This window comes from Sebastes umbrosus, chromosome 13 (assembly GCF_015220745.1).
Source record: "Sebastes umbrosus isolate fSebUmb1 chromosome 13, fSebUmb1.pri, whole genome shotgun sequence".
Lineage (NCBI taxonomy): Eukaryota > Metazoa > Chordata > Actinopteri > Perciformes > Sebastidae > Sebastes > Sebastes umbrosus.
In genome coordinates, this window is record NC_051281.1 from 26,906,059 (window position 1) to 26,926,221 (window position 20,163).

Here is a 20,163-nt window from a genome sequence, read left to right on the forward strand (position 1 = left end):
GTCTGTGTGTATGCCTCAAGAAAAAGTGGAGACCCAGACAGAGAGAGAGAAAGAGAGGCTGATTATTTGTGCGCCTTCAGCTAAACTGACTGAATATCTGCCGGAGACGGAGGGACGGAGGGTTCACTCTAATTTCTCTAATTTGCTACTCTGTTATGACTTTATAGTAAAATGACTTCTCTCTAGGGACAACCTAACCAACAGAGCGGCAGCCAAATGGCATATTCTGCTAGATTTATATTGGGTCTATAAGATAGTTACTTCCCTCCGGGCTTAGTTTGATCCAACGAGCCAAGATCAATGCTGTCACAGGACTGTTAACATCTGTTATTGAATGTGATATAAGTGCAAATGACAGAGTATAATGCAACTGCACAATGGAGCTGCTGTGACTTGGTAAAGGCAGCGTAAAATGCGCAAAAAGCGATGTCTCAACCCTGTGTGACAGTGCTGTCATTCTGTCATTCATTTATAAATGTTCAAGGGTCTGTCGGTGGCTTTATATCATAAATAAATCAATTAGCACATTCATTTTTGAGACACTATGACTATATATTTTCCACCTATTTTTATGGCAGCGCAACAACTATCTCAAGCAGCATTACTTTAACCCGGGCTAAAAGGTCTGGGTTAACAGTGCCTTATCCCCCAGTTGGGCAGATCACACATACTTTACTGTGTGTAACCAATTTGAATTTTAAAATGTGAGGGTGCAGGTCGTATCCACGTGGACCCGCCGCCGTTTTCAACTTTCTCGTCTCGGCTCGCTGCGGTTTGTTTTGGTTGAAGGATACAGAACAGATATGACGTCACGTTACTCAGACTACAACAATAAAAGCGGTAACTTCCTTCTACCTCCACATAAACTCAAATGAAGCAAATATATCGATTCTGGCATTAAAAATCTATTTCAAAATAATAAAAAAAAGAAAAATTGCTACACACAGGTGAATAGATTTTTTTCGCACCCCTATCAAACGTAGCAGTTTTAAGCCCAACCATGTAACTCTTCCCTAAACCTAACTATAGGGGTTTTGTTGCCTGGTCCTAAAGTGACACAAAGGGTAACTATAGTGGTTTTGATGCCAAAAATAAAGTGATGCCAAGCGACGTGACAAAGCGGCGGTATGTGACGAGTTGGGATGAGAATGTGTTGGGAGACCAATGTTCCAGACTGGTGTTTGTGTCCCAAATGGTTGGTGAGGTATTTAGAAGTTACGTTGATGACGTATTTTCCGTACTTACATTGTTTACATATGTATTTTACTTAATTTACGTACTTAGTTCCAACCATGATGTTTTTCCTAAACCTAACTTGTTGCCTAAACGACACTGGGTTAAATGACACGTTAAAAGCCATTTCACAAGCCTGTGGTGTGTAAATGACACGTGCATCTTGATACACAGAAATGACATGCTATTTATACGCCTTCCCATGTGATCGGGTTGTAATATCATACCGTTTGGGATATACTATACTCTGCCGTCAATAAAGACATGTTTTAATAAAAAAGCACGCACACCTGTGTTTCCTTTAAACAGCCTCCCAGCCTCCCCTCGGTCTGGGTCTCATTCATGAGAGAAGGAAGGCAAATAACTCTGGATTCAGCTATTAGTGCATTTTACAGCTTTTAGGACCTAATGATTTAAATAAGGGCTATTAGAGTGTTCATACTGGGAAGTTGATCACCTCAAAAATATTATCTGCTGATTTACAGACATCTCTTTTTGGGCCCAATTGTATCACGTGACGGACCCAGAGGTTGTATTTCCACCATTTGGCCACTATGTAAAATTTGTTTCAAAGCCTGGCGCTCTTCCTGGGGGCTTGGCAGAGCCTCACACACACACACACTCGGTTTGGTCAAACTAGCACACACTGTTTGTGTGACAGACAGGTCTCAGTGACAGGATAAAGTGTGCGCTTCGTCTGCATTCATTCAAAATCCGGCAATGCGGCACCTTCCCGCAGGGCTGTGCTGAGGTGTGGATGTGTTAACGCCGCTCCCTCTCTTCATTCACTTTCTAGTTTGCTCAACCACAGCTGCACTCTCTCTCTCTCTTTCTGTTCTTCATTGTGCTGTGGAGGAGGGGCCAACTTTGAATGTTGTCTATAAACGTCAACCAACAATGCCACATAGTATACCTTTAAACTAGAACATACAGTAGCAGTGGGTCAGTGGACCACTACCTCAGAGCCCAGTTCACCTTGAGAGAGACATTTGCCCACTGGGTCCTGTTTTACAATGCAGATTAGTGTGAGAACATAGCAGTCCTCAGGTCCTGTTCCAGTTCACTGCTCTGGATTCCAAAAGTGTCGCATAAAAAAATAAATAAATAGAGGGAAAAGGTTGGATTATATGAAATGCTTAATGTCCAGTGACCAAAAATATGCTACATAGATCAATCCTGGTTCTACTGTGTTTTCCAGTATCTAACCACTGAAATACTCAAGTCAACTATGCACCTGGCTCATGTTTGTTTTTACTGTATACTTTATCCAAGACTCCGGTGACGAACAATGCATGCATGAGGAGAGTGCACGCGTAGGCAGTTAGGTAGGAATGTAGGTAGACAGGTAGGTAGCCAGTCCAATCATTACCTTTGGGCCAAATGAAATGATTGTACATTTTTTTACACTCCTGCGACAGCCACAGATACCAGATTTTTTTCCAGAGCGTTTGATTTATTGATTAAGAGAATTTCAACAAATATAACAAAAAAAACGTTTTTTGAAAAAGATTACCAGCTCTATCTTTAATATTAGAAGACCTGCAGGATGCCTGACTGCATTTATAACAAATGAAGCTACAGCTGAATATCATTTTCTCATGAGGTTCATTAAACATTTCACCTAATCAATCATTTGGCAGCGGTGCATTGACATCAGTCAGCTGTCGGAGTGTCTCCCTACATGTTTTTATGATGAAATGAATAAACACATCTGTGAAATAAATCAAGCAGTTATTACACAACTATCAATCCAATCAGGTGTGTTTGTTGCCTGAACACAGGGAAGCATTAGTGTAAACATGTTAGAAGTGATGGTGATGGTGTTTGGACTCAGTGAGGCTGCTGCTCTCTATCTGTTGTTCCAATTGAGTCGCTGTCTGAGCCTGAAATGTCAAACACTACCAACCACAGGGTTGCTATGAGAGGGACTGGGTGGAAAGGTCAAAGCATGGTGGCTTAAAATGACGTTATTAATGGGGTTTTATTTTTATTAATAACACTCAAAGGAGCTTGTAAGTCTGATTCAGGTAAAGAAATATTACTTTTTTAGACCCCCAAACATCTTGTGATATGCTATTACTGGGTAGTGCATTGCCATTTATAGTATTATGTTCACATACACACAATAATGTGCCTGAAAGTACCTGAGTTTTAACAGCCATATTAAGACATTTACAAAGACAGCCTACTATCACCTGAGGAATATAGCAAGAATTAAAGGACTGACGTCTCAGCAGGATTTGGAAAAACTAGTCCATACATTTATCTTCAGCCGACTTCACTACTGTAACGGTGTCTTTACTGGTATTCAAAACGCTGCTGCTAGAGTCCTCACTAAGACCAAGAAAGTGGATCACATCAGTCCAGTTCTGAGGTCTCTACACTGGCTCCCTGTCTCTCAAAGAATTGATTTCAAAATACTGCTGCTGGTTTACAAAGCACTAAATGGTTTAGGGCCAAAATACATTTCTGATCTTCTGCTATATAGGAACCATCCAGACCTCTCAGGTCATCTGGATCAGGTCTGCTTAGTGTCCCCAGAGTCAGAACTAAACATGCAGAAGCAGCGTTCAGTTTTTATGCAAATATTTGGAACAAGCTCCCAGAAACCTGCAAGACCAACTCCAACTCTGAGTTCTTTTAAATCAAAGCTTAAAACTTTCCTGTTGGCTGCTCCCTTTTATTAAACCAGATAATGATGCTATACTGCACTAGAGCTTTTACTCTTGTGGGTTATTTTCTATTTTAGCTTCTATCCTAGCTTTTATTTTTAGCCTGTTTATATTTTCTAATCTTTAACGTTTTTATGTTTTTATGTTTTTATGTTTTTATGACTGTTTTAATTATGTCTTAATGTTCTTTTGCACTTTGTCGCAATGTTCTTGAATGCTTGTGTAAAGCACTTTGAATTGCCCTGTTGCAGTGAATGTGCTTTACAAATAAGGCTGCCTTGCCTTGCCTTGCCTTGCCTAAGGTACTGTACCTGAGCCAGTAAAACAAATGGACTTATTGTCTCATGAAAACCAGCTGACTGAAAGAAAGAACAACACCTGGCAGCTACAACTGTGGACTGTAGCCCTGCATACTGTGTATACACATCAACACAACATTCAGTCAGTGGAGGAAGAGTGAGAGGAAGTGCAGTAAAAGGAGAAAAGCCCTATCTGGAGCAAAGTGCAGCTAAACGCTGCAAAATATGTTCACGAGCAGTGGACATGGGGAGTGTTTACAAAGTACAGCACATCATAATATCACAACAGCCCTTCCCAGAAACTAACAAATGACATCAACACTCATGCTGTACAGGAAAGCAGGAGGGCCAAGCATGCTATTCTCTGTTAGGTGTTACCTCCAGCTACTCAGCAGGAGATGTCAGGTGCAAAACAAACACCCCTGAAGTGTGTGTGCACCTATGACAGTGATGGCTGGTGACTCTAAATATTGTTGAGGACAGGAGGAAGACCAATCCATGGTTTCATGTTATTTTATTAAGTTATTTCTCTTATGAACCGACACATTAAAACTATAGAGGGGTCTGAGTGGACTAACTGTGTGTAGCTATACAGTACAAGAGTGACATCCAGTGGAGAGAGATTATTACGTCATGTGCTCTTATATCACTTTTGCTTCCCTGACATATTTTTATATGTTATCAGATTCTGGATGTTCTGTGTTTCCTGTGTGTGTGTGTGTGTGTGTGTGCGTGTCACTGTTTGACTCTTATGAAACCTTTACATTATATCAGCAGACTGAAACACAGGCTGGGTGCAACCTTATCTTCCGCTGTCATATGTGACGCCTTCAGGAAATGTCGGAAATATCATTTACGTTTCTGTAGCAGCTGCATAAATAAATAAATATATATATATATATATATATATATATATATATATATATGTTCTTAATTCTCAATATAAACAACTTCCAATCCCACCTCACTACTAACCCAGGATAAGATTCTAGTGATGTCCAATTATGCCAAAAGGCCCCGGATGGAGTCTATACCTGCTCCATCTGTTGACCCTGTTAATGTGCTGCTGTGGGTTTCTGCTTGCTTCCATTATAACAAGACAATTGGAGTTCCTGTTTTCCTGTATACACACTGTATATACTTTTTTGTTTTGTCCTATAAGGATTATGTATTTTCTGTAGTAGGGGTGAAATCAAATATTCTATATTTAATCTTGTTTTTTCAGTGTCAGTTCTACAGATATAGCCTAATGCACATTTAACAACTGTAGAACCCTCTTTCTGGCATTTGAAAATGAATGAAAGATGTATTTTTGATGAAATGCTAAAGGATTAGGGTTAGTGTAACTTTTGTACCAAGTACCAATAACATGATGTAAAAAAAAAAAGCAAAAAACAAAAATCCGGCATTTAAAATGCAACCTAAGTTAAAAAAATAAAAAAATCAAAGGTCAATCTGATAGGTTGTGAGATGATTAATGGAGTAGGACAGAAAACAAAGAAAGTCATTCTGGTGTATTAATGTATATTCAGACAATTCTCCAACCTTTCTCTGCTTTTTGTGAAATATTGGATAATTTTACCTTTTGAGCCCAAAACAGTTGTTTCAATGGAACCATCTGAGAGTTTAGTAGAGATGAAATGTCCTTTTGGTGGAACTGCTAACAACTCATATAATAATATTAACAATAATAATAATAGACACCTGAGACATGACAAGGAGCCAAACTAGACCTGCCTACATTTTGTTTTCTTTATTTATTTAATATGAAAAGTAACCAGTAATTTAAGCTCTGAAATAAATGTTTTATTCACTCTCAAGTAATATTTGACTCTGAATTGTAGTGGATTAGAAGTGTCAAATAGCATAAAATGGGAATAATCAGGTAAAGTACCTCAAAATGTAACAGAAGTTGAGTAGTTACATCCCATCACTACTGATGCTCAGCTCTGATAAACACGTCCATAAAATGTGTGATATGATCTTTTTAGTTGTAGTTATATTCTTGTCGGAGCTCATGAGGAGTCCCTGAAGGCAGCAGTGGGCGGGGCATCCAGGATATGTAACAGGCTCGAGGCTCGCTCCTCTGTCCTCTAAGGTGCACGTGAAGCTGTGTTGTACCGGTGCTTGTTATGACATCATGACCGGATAGGTAGTGTGAACGTTACGATTGTAGCGATTAGGTGTAACGTTACGTTACTTTAACGGTAGTTATATTCACACTGAGAGAAATCGGTAAGTCATCCTCACTTTCGTTTCAGTATAATAGCAACTCATTGCAGTAATATAATAGTAACTCATTGGAGTTCTGCTCAGCTTTGAGTTCCTCAGTAGTTGAGCGTTTCACTCACAGACATATAGGCTACTGCATGTATATGTCTATAAACCATAGACATATACATACAGTACTTTATTTGCATTTTGACATATTTATAGGCTATACAAATAATGAAACAATAATAACAAAACATAATAAATAAGTAGGACACAATTAAATAATAATGAAAACCTAATAAATGAATACATGAGCACACAAAGAGTAAAATAATATTAATAAATCATAACATTATTACATTAAGTGTAATAGCAGGTAATTGGATACATCATTTCAGTCTAGATACATAATATACAATGTTTCTATTTGAGAAGTTTAACATAATAACATAATAACATAATATGTTAACATTGTTATAATATACAATGTTTCTATTTGAGAAGTTTAACATAATATGTTAAACTTCTCAAATAGAAACATTGTATATTATGTAAAACGGGTTATTAAGTTAACATATTTTAACTTAATAACCCGTTTTTCACATCTTAGTAAGACCTAATTACTGTACACCCTTTGTTCTGTACTTCCTCAAAAACATGGACTTGATTCCTGATTCTCAGTTATTTTTTTTCCATTGCGTATATTTCATTTACCAGATCTTTCCATTGACAATTCATTAAGTCATCAACCTGAAACCAATGCTTTGTTATTTGCTTAACTATGGAAACTCTTATCACTAAGAACAGATGCAAAACTCTTTTTTTTTTAATCTCATCTGGTATTTTCCCTAGTAATAAAATTTCCGGGTTTTTGGTTAAACTTATATTAAAAATGTTTGAGATTTCTCTAAAAGCCTTGTCCCACAAGCCACTGATTATTTTACATGACCAGAATATACAGTATATATATATTTGCATTATTTGCTGAGATTCCTCTGGTAGTATACAACAACCTATTTCATTTTCCCATTTATTTTTAAGATAAGCACTTATTTGAGTGTCATAGTACGCAGATTGCATTATTTTTTACTATTTTAGTCAGGGACTTTGTTTCAACTCCACAGTCATACATCTTTAGTAAACATTTAATCAGTGGGTTTATGTTTTGAATTGATCTCTTTCCACATGTGTTAGAGAGATAGCTTCTCACCTGGAAATATCTAAGTAAATGAGAATTAGGTAGTCCATTCTGTGAGGATAGCTGTTCAAAAGACTTAATTTCTCTCTCCCCAAACATTTGCCCGTATATACGTAAACCTTTAGACGCCCATACTCTGACGATTTGATCAGTATTTGGTGGAAAGTCATTAGTAGTTACGATTTCTTTTAACAACATTAAATCCTCAGTTAATTTTTGTTTCTGACAAATCTCTTTCCATACTCTTAATGTGTTGATCACCCATCTGTTATTTAGTAATATAAGATTTTTTTATATTTAGAGAAGAATTAAGAGGAATATCTCCACTATCTAGTTCTACTTCCCGTTGGCTCTGGTGTTTAATCGTTTTATCACAGTGAACAATAATCAACCACAATATCAGTTTTTCTCCCTGAAAAATATAAAAACGTCCTAAAATTCCTAGAATTCCTAAAACGTATTTCACCAGGTAGCTTTCATTAATGTCACATTATTGCTGAATGTTTTTTTTGGTGACTTTTTTCCCACAGCTGTTCATTATTGTCAATATGCAGATGATGGTGACCTGCTACTGCAGATGAAAATACTTTGTTATTGGCTAGGGTTTAAAACTAATCTCAAACCTTTACATTACACTACATTAGTGAGACCATGGCTGTTTTCTTTTCATAATAATAATAATAATAAGTATATTTATTTAGTCACGTAATCTTTGTATCATTTGTTTGCTGTTTCTACTGTCCAGAGGTATTTTATATCTGTAAGTTTCTAATAAAAGTCCTCACCCGCAGGAGGCCATCATGCAGAGTGACATGAAGACGCCCTTGTTGTCCGGGTGTGCCCCTGAGGCCTCAGATCCCATGAAGACGTCCTTGTTGTCCAGGTGTGCTCCTGGGGCCTCAGAGCCCCCGCCCCGATGCGTGGAAGGCCCCGTGATCGGCATCATTGGCTCCGGAGACTTCTCCCGCTCCCTCGCGCTCCGGCTGGTAGCCGGTGGTTTCAGGGTGGTGGTGGGCAGCCGAGACCCAGACCGGGTTGCCAGGGGTCTGTTTCCTGATGGACTGAAGCTGGGATCACAGAGGGAGGCCGTGGACAGCGCAGAGAGGCTGGTGTTCGCTGCAGTCTACCCAGAGCACTACTGCACCCTGGTGGGGCTGAGCGAGCGACTGGCGGGGAAGGTGCTGGTAGATGTTAGCAACGCCACCAGGCTGAACAGTGGCGAGCGGTCGAACGCAGAGAGGCTGGCTGAGCTTTTCCCAAAGAGCCGCGTGGTAAAGGGGTTCAACGTCATCTCTGCGTGGGCGCTGCAGGCTGGAGCCCACGATGGAAACAGACAGGTGAGGTCAGATATGATGCCAGGAGCATTCAATTAAAACGTCTTCTTGGACTCAAGGATGAGCTGATTAGATTTTGGTGGTCAAAGGTCACTGTGACCTCACAAAACACGTTTTTGGTCATAACTCAAGAATTCATAGTCTAATTATGACAGTTTCACACAAATGTCTAACAGGATGAAATGATGAAGTGATGACATTTTGGACAGACAGGGATGTAAACTGACACCTGACTGGTTGGTGAAGGCAGTAATCACATTTTCACATTGGCAGTAGGACTCCTCAACACCTGTCGACAGACTTTGATGATTTAGTGAAGTTTGCCTTTATTATGAAAGATCTAACAAGAAGAAGTGTTAACGCTCCCTAATGATGCACTGTCTTCCATCATCTACCCCCCTCCAGGTCCCGATCTGCAGCGACTGCTCCGACTCCAAAGACGTGGTGTTCCAGCTGGCCCGTCGCCTGGGCTTCAGCCCCGTGGATAAGGGGGGTCTGTGTGCATCCAGAGACATTGAGGAAGCCCCGCTTGTCCTCTTCAACTCCTGGGGAAGCTCCATCATGGCTACCTTCCTCTTCTTCCTCTTCTTCTATGGATACAACTTCCTGAAGCACATACTGCTGCCCTACCTCGATAAAGGAGAAAACAATTTCTACCAGCTCCCCTTGGTGACGGTGAATGAGACTCTGCCGGCGGTCTCCCTGGTTACACTGGCTCTAGTCTATCTACCAGGTACTGAAAAGAGTATGGAACTAGAAGGCTATTGGACAACACTGAGCAATAGTTATTTAAACTATAATTTGAAAGTACAGTACTTGCACAAACTCTTAAAACATTAAGTAATATCAATCAATCAATATTTGTTTTAATATAATCTATGGATGAAACTGACAACTGAGAATTATCTCTGCAATGATGCCTTGTTTTGTTTCACACCTGTTACGTCTGCTCTCAGCGACCTGGTTTCCAGCAGAAGCAGCCAGCTGTTTTAGTGAAAAAGCTCTGATAAAACTATTTAAACATTTAGAGCTTAAAAGGCAAATAAACAAATAAATCAACAATTTCCAGGATCTCAATAATTTTATAGTGTTTGTCTCCAGAGTTAGAAGAGTCAAGATAACTAAGATGACCAAACTCTTACATTCCAACAGTAGTTAATATAGGGAGGATGTTTAAATTAAAGGATAGGTTCACAATGTTTTTTCAAGTCTGTCTTTGATCAGAAAAATCATTGAAAATTGGGACGACCCAGTGAATCAGATCAAGTTTACGCAATCACAAGTTATCAAGTAATTGTCATCAGGCAGGGCAGCGTGCAACAGGTGTCGTACTTTTACCACTTCCACCTCAGGCAGAAACAAGCAGCTTTATTTCAGTCTAGTTGGATGAAAATGTCTGCTCCAACTATTGCATTAAATCCTGTGTTTCCTCAGGTCTGTTGGCGGCTGTCTTACAGCTGGGAAGGGGAACCAAATATATGAGATTTCCTCTTTGGCTGGACTGCTGGCTGTGCAGTCGGAAGCAGCTGGGCCTGCTGAGCTTCCTCTGCGCTGGACTCCATGCTGTGTACAGTATGTGTCTGACACTGCGGAGGGCTGCAGGGTACACACTACTGAATACAGCTTACCACCAGGTGAGCACTGGACTGCCATGCCGCATCACTGTAATCATTTCATTTGTAATGATAAGTTTCTCTACTGTCCCAGGCTGTATCTTTGTGTCCCAGGTGCTATTTCTGTTACCGGAACCTGTACACATGTTTGGGTCTCTTGACAACCTCAACTCTGATATTTTTTGTGCTGTTGATTTTTTTTTTTATTTAAATGTTTTCAATCATTTCAAGGTGAAAGCTGGTGTTGAAAACTCCTGGGTGGAGCAACAGGTGTGGAGGTCCGACCTTTACCTGTCCTCTGGAATTCTGGGATTTGGAGCCCTCAGTCTGGTGGCTATTACCTCTCTGCCCTCTGTGGGAAATGCCCTCAACTGGAGGGAGTTTACATTTGTTCAGGTCAGGAGATTATTATATGATGAATACTTCTCATTATTAAGTATTGTCATGCTAGTTCAGTAATTGTACTTAAAGGACCAGTGTGTAGGATCTGGCGGTATTTAGTGGTGAGGTGAGGAGATTACAACCAACCGAAGCCTCTCCCGTGTGCCAAGCGTGTTGGAGAGCTACGATGGCCAAAACTAGGGGTGGGAAAAAAAATCAATTCACCTATTTGTCGCAATTTTTCTTTTTTTTACGATTTTGAAATTAATTTTTTAATGCCAGAATCAATATATTTTCTTCATTTGAGTCTATGTGGAGGTAGAAGGAAGTTACCGCTTTTATCGTTGTAGTCTGAGTAATGTGACGCCATATCAGTCCCGTATCCGTCAACCAAAACGAACAGCAGCCGGCCACGGTGAGCCGAAACGACAAAGCAGAAAACGGCGGAGAGTCTGCGTTAGGAGTGTCACGATTCTATTTGACTGGATTTTAAGGTCCCGATTCCATTCCATTCGATTTTTGATTTAAACATGCCATTGTTAGACTATGGAGTCTTGATTGGTAGATCAACAGATCATTGGTTTTATGCCCTGACAACTGTCATTTACACTTTCAAATTCTTCTTTAAAAAGGGAACTGAACTCCCTTTTTATTTAGAAAGTATTTCAAAACCGGAAACGGAACCTTAATATAAAACGCTTCCCTTTATTTATATAATACAACAAATGGAAAACAGCACACAGACACACTTAGAGACCAACTGGTGAACACGGTGGAGAATTTAGCAGCTAAAGAGACAGATATTTTTCTCAGGAGTCAGTAGACACCAAAACAGAGCTAAAGAGAGAGTACATCGACTCAACAAGGAATAACAAACATGACTCCAAATGAATGCTGATGTTGCCCTGTGTGTGTGTAAATACACCATAACAGGTCAAATGTGTTCAGCTTGTTTTGGAGTTCTGTTCTTAAGTGACCAAAAATGATTAATCCAGCTTGCAATCTAATACAATTTAGGGTTATTTACTATGTGTGTAATTGTGAATCTGTGTATGTCTTCTTGTATATACCATCCAATAATTGATCAAATATAATGACTTATCAAAAGCCTCTTAAAAAACGAGATGATACCTCTCAAGAGGCTTATCCAGTGAACAATTCATTTGTTGTAATTATCTAATTTCCCTTTTTGTTTTGTCACCGCAAATACTCTAAATTCTCTGTCTTGTTTTGTGTCTCCAGTCAGGACTTGGGTATGCAGCCTTAACTCTCTCCATCATGCACACTCTCTTCTTCGGCTGGGACTTTGCCTTCTTCCCCGTGGCCTACCAATATTACCTTCCACCGGTGTACCTGCTGGCCCTCATCCTGCCCTGCATAGTCCTGGTCGGACGCATTTTCTTGGTTCTGCCATGCCTGATGTTCAGACTGGAAAAGATCCGCAGGGGCTGGGAGAGCACACGACACCGCCCCCGAAATAATCAGGAGTCAGGGTCAACTGATGTTGATCCTTCTCAAAACTTTGGTGACGTCTAGTGTTCCAAATAATAAGGGAAAGAGATCTGGACAGCCCAGTCTGAACTCTACCAATCTTTCATTTCCTCTGTGCTATGAGAGGCTGGAGTGAAAACAAAGGTTACTATATTGTAACCCTAGTTCTATAAGCACAGGCAGAGCCCTCTACTGGACTCTATGGGTAATACTCTCCTCCAATCACATGCACACATTCGCCCTCTGAGATTTACATAAACGTAGCCGGCCAATCAGGACGTTTACCAAATACGTGCGTCACCACAGTATATAACACCCACTGCTACCATCATTATCAGCCTTTTTATTATTAGTAGTAGTCATATTTATATTATTATTACTGCTATTATAACTGATATTACCACTCTATTACAACCACTGTTATTGGTTATTGTTATTAGTCCTATTTGTATTACTACTTATACCTGTTGTGCTATTGTTGTGGTTGCTGTGCATCTTTCTCTCTCTCTCTCTCTCTCTGCCTCTCTCTCTCTCTCTCTCTCACTCTCTCTCTCTCTCTAAAGTTTTTTTTTTCTAAAATAAATTGAATTGAATTGAATAACACGGCGTCCAGCGCTGCCTGGCATCTCACGCTGTATCGTAACCTTCATTCTAACTCCCACAGGCTCCGCCCTCTACTGGACTCTATGGGTACAGTGGGTGGAGCCCGATAGATGTACGCCCTGCCATTCCACCACATCAACCTTACCACACTGATCCAGACTGGCTAAAGATTAGACACCACAGCCCACCTACTTCTTTATAATCTAGGCTGCCGCAGCGGAGAAGTAAGGGGGCCTAGGCACCTCAGATAGTACACGACTGATCTGGGTAAAGCTATGGTCTAACCAAAATAAATCAGATTGACATCACAGTACCCTTAAGTAAAATGGATGTGAAGACCACAATTAAGCATAAACTGAAAGAAAGGTGGTAAAGGCAGTGGGAAGAAGAGAGAACCGGAAGGAGGTTATATAGTATTCAATGAGAGACACTAATATCTAGGTTATGTTTTGGGCATACTGGATTAAACAGTAGGCTACGTTATTTAAAATAGTAAAAACATAGTACGGGAAGGTGTGAATTTTGTCATCAGGAATAAACATTAGAACACATTTTGCTCTAATGTCCGAAATATGATGCTGAGAGAAGGGAACTGGTGGTGAATCTGGAAGAAAGGGAGCTGGGCTATGATCTAAGTGATCTCTTAACAAAGAAGGTTTGGGAATAAGAGTTATTTATTTTTTGATCCAGTATCTCAGGAGAACAAATTTGATAGAGACAATATGACTCATATACTTTTATATTATTTATTATTTATTTCCATTTTCTTTAGTAGTAGAACTAGTGCAGGGGTCAGCAACCTGCGTCTCCGGAGCCACATGCGGCTCTTTAGCCTCTCTCCAGTGGCTCCCTGTGGATTTTTAAAAATGGAAATGAATAACTGTTTTTTGTTTATTTTCATTTTTATTTATCATTGTTGTAGGTATATGGTACGACGGTAAGACGGAGTATTAGGGCCACGTTGAGGAAAAAAATAAATCTGAGACTTCGAGAATAAAGTCATAATGTTATGAGAATAATGTCATAATATAAACTAGTAATTTTATGTTAATTTATTTTTTCTCGTCAACTTCTGACTTTATTCTCGTAATGTTATGATTTTTTTCTCGTGAAGTTATGACTTTATTCACATAATATTACGACTTTTTTTTCATAAAGTTATGACTTTATTTTGTAAATCTCAGATTTTTTTTATGTGGCTCTACTACTCAGTTGTACATTTGCACTTTGGCCCCCACTGCATTAGACTTATATACTATATACTTAGTCTATAAACTGTGTTACCTTCATCACAATGCTCAAATGTTTTGCGGCTCCAGACAGATTTTTTTTTATTATATTTGCCTAAAATGTCTCTTTTGATAGTAAAGGTTGTTGACCCCTGAGCTAGTGAGTAGTTAGAATCCTGATCCACCATCCAGATCAGCTGATGGCGGTAATGCGCCATAAAGTTGTTTGCCAACCGCTAAAAACACCACCGAAGAAGAAGAAGAGAAAGCACGCAACACATCCATGGTAGCAGTCTACTCAAGGTGAAGCTAGCAGCTAGCATGGAGGCAGTTAGCCAGCTGCTACGTCTGTGCTGATTCTAGCTCTGAATGAGTTCAGTCTTTATTAACATCTGTAAAATACCACATAACACTATCAGAGAGAAGTCTACCGTGTTCCGGTGTTGTGTTTAAATGGCCGGTAATTAACTCTGAACTTTGTGACGACAGGTGAGTTCATGTTGTTGCTACTTTATCAGCCTGAATAACAGATAGCGGGAACTCCACGGTACCTGTTACACTTTACAAGTATACACATACATACATACACATAAATACTATATATGTATATATATGTGACCCGACAGATTCAGTGATGCTAGAGGACAACCTGTAGGACAAAGACTGACCAGGTATTGTAAGGTGTCCCTATCTATCTACATTACTGCACTATATCTGGTAACTACTATCCTGATACTGTGACAGACTGATACTCTCTGTACAGACTGATACAACTCTGGATCACAGAGCTGATTTAGTGGCACCGTCTAACGTTAATGTTCCCTATCCTAGATCTGGAGTTATGTCATCATACTCACGTTACATGTCTCACCTCCCACTCTCACAGAAACAGAAGTGGACATTGAAGGACACAGGCTGACCAGGATGGCCAGTGTAAGTGGCTTCAGAGACAAAACTGTGTGTGTGTTTGAGAAGAAGAATTAGTTCATTAATCATACATTTTGCGTGTCCACTTATTTTGTGCGCAAAGTAAGAACATTTCGACACACATTAGTGAATTAGGCAAGGCAAGGCAGCTTTATTTGTATAGCACATTTCAGCAACAGGGCAATTCAAAGTGCTTTTACATAAACATTCAAGAACATTGCGACAAAGTGCAAAAGAACATTAAGACATAACTAAAACAGTCATAAAAACATTAAAGATTAGAAAATAAAAACAAGCTAAAAAATAAAAGCTAGGATAGAAGCTAAAATAGAGTATAACACACAAGAGTAAAAGCTCTAGTGCAGTATAAGATCATTATCTGGTTTAATAAAAGGCAGCAGCAAACAGAAACGTTTTAAGCTTTGATTTAAAAGAAGTCAGAGTTGGAGCGGTCTTGCAGTTTTTGGTGCATAAAAACTGAACGCTGTTTCTGCATGTTTAGTTCTGACTCTGGGGACACTAAGCAGACCTGATCCAGATGACCTGAGAGGTCTGGATGGTTCCTATATAGCAGAAGATCAGAAATGTATTTTAGCCCTAAACCATTTAGTGCTTTGTAAACCAGCAGCAGTATTTTGAAATCAATTCTCTGAGAGACAGGGAGCCAGTGTAGAGACCTCAGAACTGGACTGATATGATCCACTTTCTTGGTCTTAGTGAGGACTCTAGCAGCAGCGTTCTGAATCAGCTGCAGCTGTCTGATTGATTTTTTAGGAAGACCAGTAAAGACGCCGTTACAGTAGTGAAGTCGGCTGAAGATAAATGTATGGACTAGTTTTTCCAAATCCTGCTGAGACATAAGTCCTCTAATTCTGCTATATGTGTATATATATATGTAAAGAGTATTTTGTACACGTAAATGTTGTCAGTGATCATAAGTTGAATGAACTCCATGTGTTTGTGTTTAGTTGCTGTGCAGCAGAGCCAGGCTGGTCACTTACCTCCCAGGGCTTCATGTGTTGGTGCATCGTGTGGCTGGAGCCAGAGCCTTCTCCGCAGCTGGATCCTCGGGCTCTGATGAGCCCCACGTAGCCATCCCTCCCTCTGACATGGGTATGACATTGTAACATTAATTAGCTGGAGCTGAGTATAAAATGTAAAATGAGAAGCCTGTTATATACAATATATCATAATGTGTGTCTTGTTATGCTATATAAAGCCAGTTATTTTGAGCGGGAACACAAAGGTTTCAAACGTGCATCAAAAGCTCTTCCTCTGATCCATTTATTCTGGTGTAGATCAAGCCTGAAAGAAAATCATTTTGTTTATTTATATTATCTGTGAAACCTGCGTTTTCATGCATCATGTATTTTTCCCCAACGTGCCTCCCAGGTTATGGACTACGGACAGTGTGGCCCGATGAGAGCATGGGGCCTTTTGGACCCCAGGACCAGCGCTTCCAGCTGCCCGGTAATGTGGGTTTTGACTGCCACCTGGAGGGAGTAGCAGAGCAGAAGAGGAGCCTGGCACACAAGATGGTCCCTGATGTGCTGTCTTCCCCGTCCAGCAGTGAGAGACATGAGTTCATTCTGGCCCAGTTCATCGGAGAGTGCTTTGTAAGTGTAATAAAGTCAACACTAGTTCTTCTTCCAATAGCTGGCTCTATTCCTCATACATACTTGCTTTTCTGACAGCTGATTTGTGTGTATGTGTGTGTCAGGAGAAAGATGACCCAGCCTTGTCTCAGAAGGTCAATGGAGCTGAAGAGTACTTTGAGAATTCCAGTCTGGAGTGTGCCATACAGTCCTGCCCTGAACTACTAAAGAAAGGTACAGCTCTGATACTACACTCCTCACACACTGCTCAATAAAATCCATGTTAATTATCTTTATTTGAACTGGTTGTTAAGAAACAGGTTTTCCATGTGGTCCTTAGTTAAGTTAAGTTTTGTGAATGTGTCTTTGCTGGTACAGTGACTTTGTAATTTAAATGTTTGTAATTGTCTTTCTGTGTGACTAAGTGTTGCTCTTACTGCTGATGAGAAGCAATGTTTCTGTCTGACGTGTATGTTTCCTGATAATGTGATGAACAGATTTCCAGTCCATGTTTCCTGAGGCTCCATCCTCTGGTATGATGGTGGTCACAGTGACCCAAAAGACCCAGAACGATATGACTTCATGGTGTGCTGAGGTGGAACAGGAGAGAGAGCAGATGCTTGACAAGGTGAGCTGCTGTGTGGAGTTTGTTGGAACTGCGGGAGAGAAACTCTCCTAAAACATAAAAATGTTAAGTTCTTTCCCCCTTTGATTTGTTATTCACCGTAGAAAGCTTCTCTTGAACCAACAACAGCATGATGTATGAGTATATATATTATCTGTACTCTACAGTACATGATATTACTGTATGTGCAGAAGGACACATGATTATGAAATAATATGACCAGGAATTACAAAAAAGTCATGAGTGAAATGCATTTAATCAAATGAAGACAATTTAATTTAAGGATTGGGTACCAATTTCTGAATGAAGTAGAAGACAATAGAAAGAATGTTGTGGTCAGTCTGATGAAGTACTGTAGTTGGTTTGCCAGGTATAAGTTAATAAAGGACATTTCTGTGCTTCTTATCAGCCTTGAGATTTGCTTGGTTGCAGTGTGGAGCATTTGATTTTTGTTTCTTTGTTTTTTAATAAAAGCGGGTAATTAAAGAATCAATCTGTTGGTTTGATGGGTAACATTGAGAAGTAGTAGTAGTAGTAGTAGTAACAGTAGTAGTAGTAGTGATAGGGGGAGGTTATCAACTTCAACCTTTTTGAGTAATGGTGTGTAGTTAAGGTTGAATAAGTCTGACAGCCAATATCCAGGTCCCTCATCGGCACAGTCAGGTTCATTTATGGACACTTTGTGTCTTTGGTGTATTTTGCACCAAATGTGACTGAGGCTGAATATAAAGTCATGTATAAATTGCTTTTCCTTATCGCATCAGAAGTGCATCAAATGAAGTTGACAAAATCAAATTAGGTGTCTTTGGAGTTTTGGGGAGAAAAATACTTTTGATAAATGATTTGTTCACTCAGCTTATTATGCACATGTATCACACATGGGTAGCTGAAGACAGTAAACCATCATCATTGAAGCCACTAAGTGAGACTAAGTCGTTCCTCTACTTTGCAGTTTGTTGATGGAGCGAAGGAGATCTGCTTGGCTCTGCAGCGAGAAGGATTCTGGGCGGACTTTATCGACCCATCTTCAGGCCTGGCGGTAAGATACCACTGTCACTCAGTGTTGTAAGAGTAACACTTATTTAGGAATGGGCTTCCATATAGTGGATGGTTATAATCTCACAATTAATAAGTTAATTTACATATTGTGTAAATAGCAAAAATAGACCCGAGCACATGAGTAAGTGTGTGCCTGCTGCATCTGTATCTGTCTCCTTCACAATGACCGACAGTGTCCCTACCCCCGATAGTGTGGGACACTAGTGTGTGGCAAACATTTTATACATCTATTCTATTTAAATATTTAACTGCACAGGCTGCAATTTGGTACTTTTGACTGTGGTGCCCCAGGACCCCAATACATTGGTTTTGTGAAAATCATTTTTCCTCCAAAGGTCACTTAAATGAGAATAGCTGGTCCACCTTAAAGGTCAGCCCACCTTAAGGGAGCCTGAGCTGGAGTTGTTGCTCACTTTGGGGCTAACCCCTGGATGTTGGAGGAGGGCTCCCGTTCATTCCTATGAGAGTGTCTCAGTGGAGCATGAAGCCAAAATGACTCGACTGCCGAGTGATAAAGAACCCAGATCATCCGGCGATCTTCCTCATCCACTGTCAAATAAACTGCACTGCTACGTTCAATTATAACGTTACGTCATCATCATCATCAATCTCTCTCTCTCTCTCTCTCTCTCTCTATGGGTGGCTTGTTGCGTACTTCAACCACAGCAGCGCTGCTTGCCATGCACTAATCTTGTCGATTAACGGTTAATGATCGGTTAACGAAGCTCAGCTATCGGTCATGAAAACAAATGTAAATTAGCATCCCTAGTCAACATTCAAAGCTGCTGATGCGTTGGAAATGTATTGAAGAGAATTGCATAACTTTATTTGATCTGTTTTTCTGGAGATGGATGTGATGGATCAGACATCTATGTGATAAATGTGTATGTTCCTCCTCAGTTCTTTGGCTCGTACACCAACAACACACTGTTTGAGACAGATGACCGGTACCGTCACCTGGGTTTCCAGATCGAGGACCTGGGCTGCTGCAGAGTGATCCGACACTCTCTGTGGGGGACACATGCTTTTGTGGGGTCAATATTCACCAGCGCACCACCCAGCAGCCTTATTATGAAGAAGCTGCAGGGCAGCTGAACAGAAGCTCATGGACACTGGGTTGCCATTAAAACTGTAAAACCATATATGGACTGGTGATGGTGTTTTTGACCGCAGCTTCATAATTTTAACGAAATTCTTTAAGAACATCGTAAACTGACTTCTTTGTGTTTTTACCTTTGCAATATGTTTGTATAAATATGAGTTGATTTTGATTTGTATTTATAGACTACAATCCCAAAGCTGCTGTCATCACATTAAAGTGGTTCTTGACTAAACTGAAAGTGTTTCTGGACCTTTTACATACAAATCCCTCTCAGCAACACTCTCCCTCTTTCTCACTGCGTATCTGATTGTGTTGTCTGAATCATCATGAGATAATTTCATGGAAGATATAGACTCTTCTTTCTCTACGACTGCCCAACAATTTAGTACTAATAGATGCAGCGGAAGACTGAAAATGCATTGCATCTACACTCTAGAAACAGAAACAGTTGCTGGTTCCTACTGGCATTAAATGTATGAAAACAAGACTAGAGAACAAGGGAGGAAAAATTTAGCATTTTAGAGGAAAGGAGAAATAAATTATACTCTAAATACGTTTTGTTAACACTGGGTACAGTGCTGGAAAACA

General features: G+C 39.9%; 2 protein-coding genes across 4 annotated transcripts; both read left to right on the forward strand.

Moving 5' to 3' along the window:
- The first annotated feature begins 1,917 nt into the window (after positions 1–1,917).
- Positions 1,918–13,010, forward strand: steap3 (STEAP family member 3, metalloreductase). 2 transcript variants are annotated; one of them, XM_037788820.1, is made up of 7 exons: positions 1,918–1,928; positions 6,381–6,439; positions 8,408–8,953; positions 9,356–9,683; positions 10,385–10,584; positions 10,795–10,959; positions 12,187–13,010. In XM_037788820.1, the coding sequence occupies exons 3-7, from the start codon at positions 8,417–8,419 to the stop codon at positions 12,478–12,480; spliced, it is 1,524 nt and encodes a 507-aa protein (XP_037644748.1). In that variant the 5' UTR covers positions 1,918–1,928; positions 6,381–6,439; positions 8,408–8,416; the 3' UTR covers positions 12,481–13,010. The 2 variants fall into 2 exon arrangements, with proteins under 2 accessions (XP_037644748.1, XP_037644747.1); XM_037788819.1 differs by lacking the exon at positions 1,918–1,928 and having other exon boundaries at positions 6,246–6,439.
- Positions 13,011–14,474: 1,464 nt separating this feature from the next.
- Positions 14,475–19,813, forward strand: mmadhcb (metabolism of cobalamin associated Db). Of its 2 annotated transcripts, none has more exons than XM_037790651.1 (8): positions 14,475–14,570; positions 15,154–15,200; positions 16,163–16,307; positions 16,587–16,810; positions 16,915–17,023; positions 17,287–17,417; positions 18,367–18,453; positions 19,374–19,813. In XM_037790651.1, exons 2-8 carry the CDS (start codon positions 15,192–15,194, stop codon positions 19,566–19,568), a joined length of 900 nt encoding a protein of 299 aa, XP_037646579.1. In that variant the 5' UTR covers positions 14,475–14,570; positions 15,154–15,191; the 3' UTR covers positions 19,569–19,813. The 2 variants fall into 2 exon arrangements, with proteins under 2 accessions (XP_037646579.1, XP_037646578.1); XM_037790650.1 differs by lacking the exon at positions 14,475–14,570 and adding an exon at positions 14,571–14,756.
- The last annotated feature ends 350 nt before the right edge of the window (positions 19,814–20,163 follow it).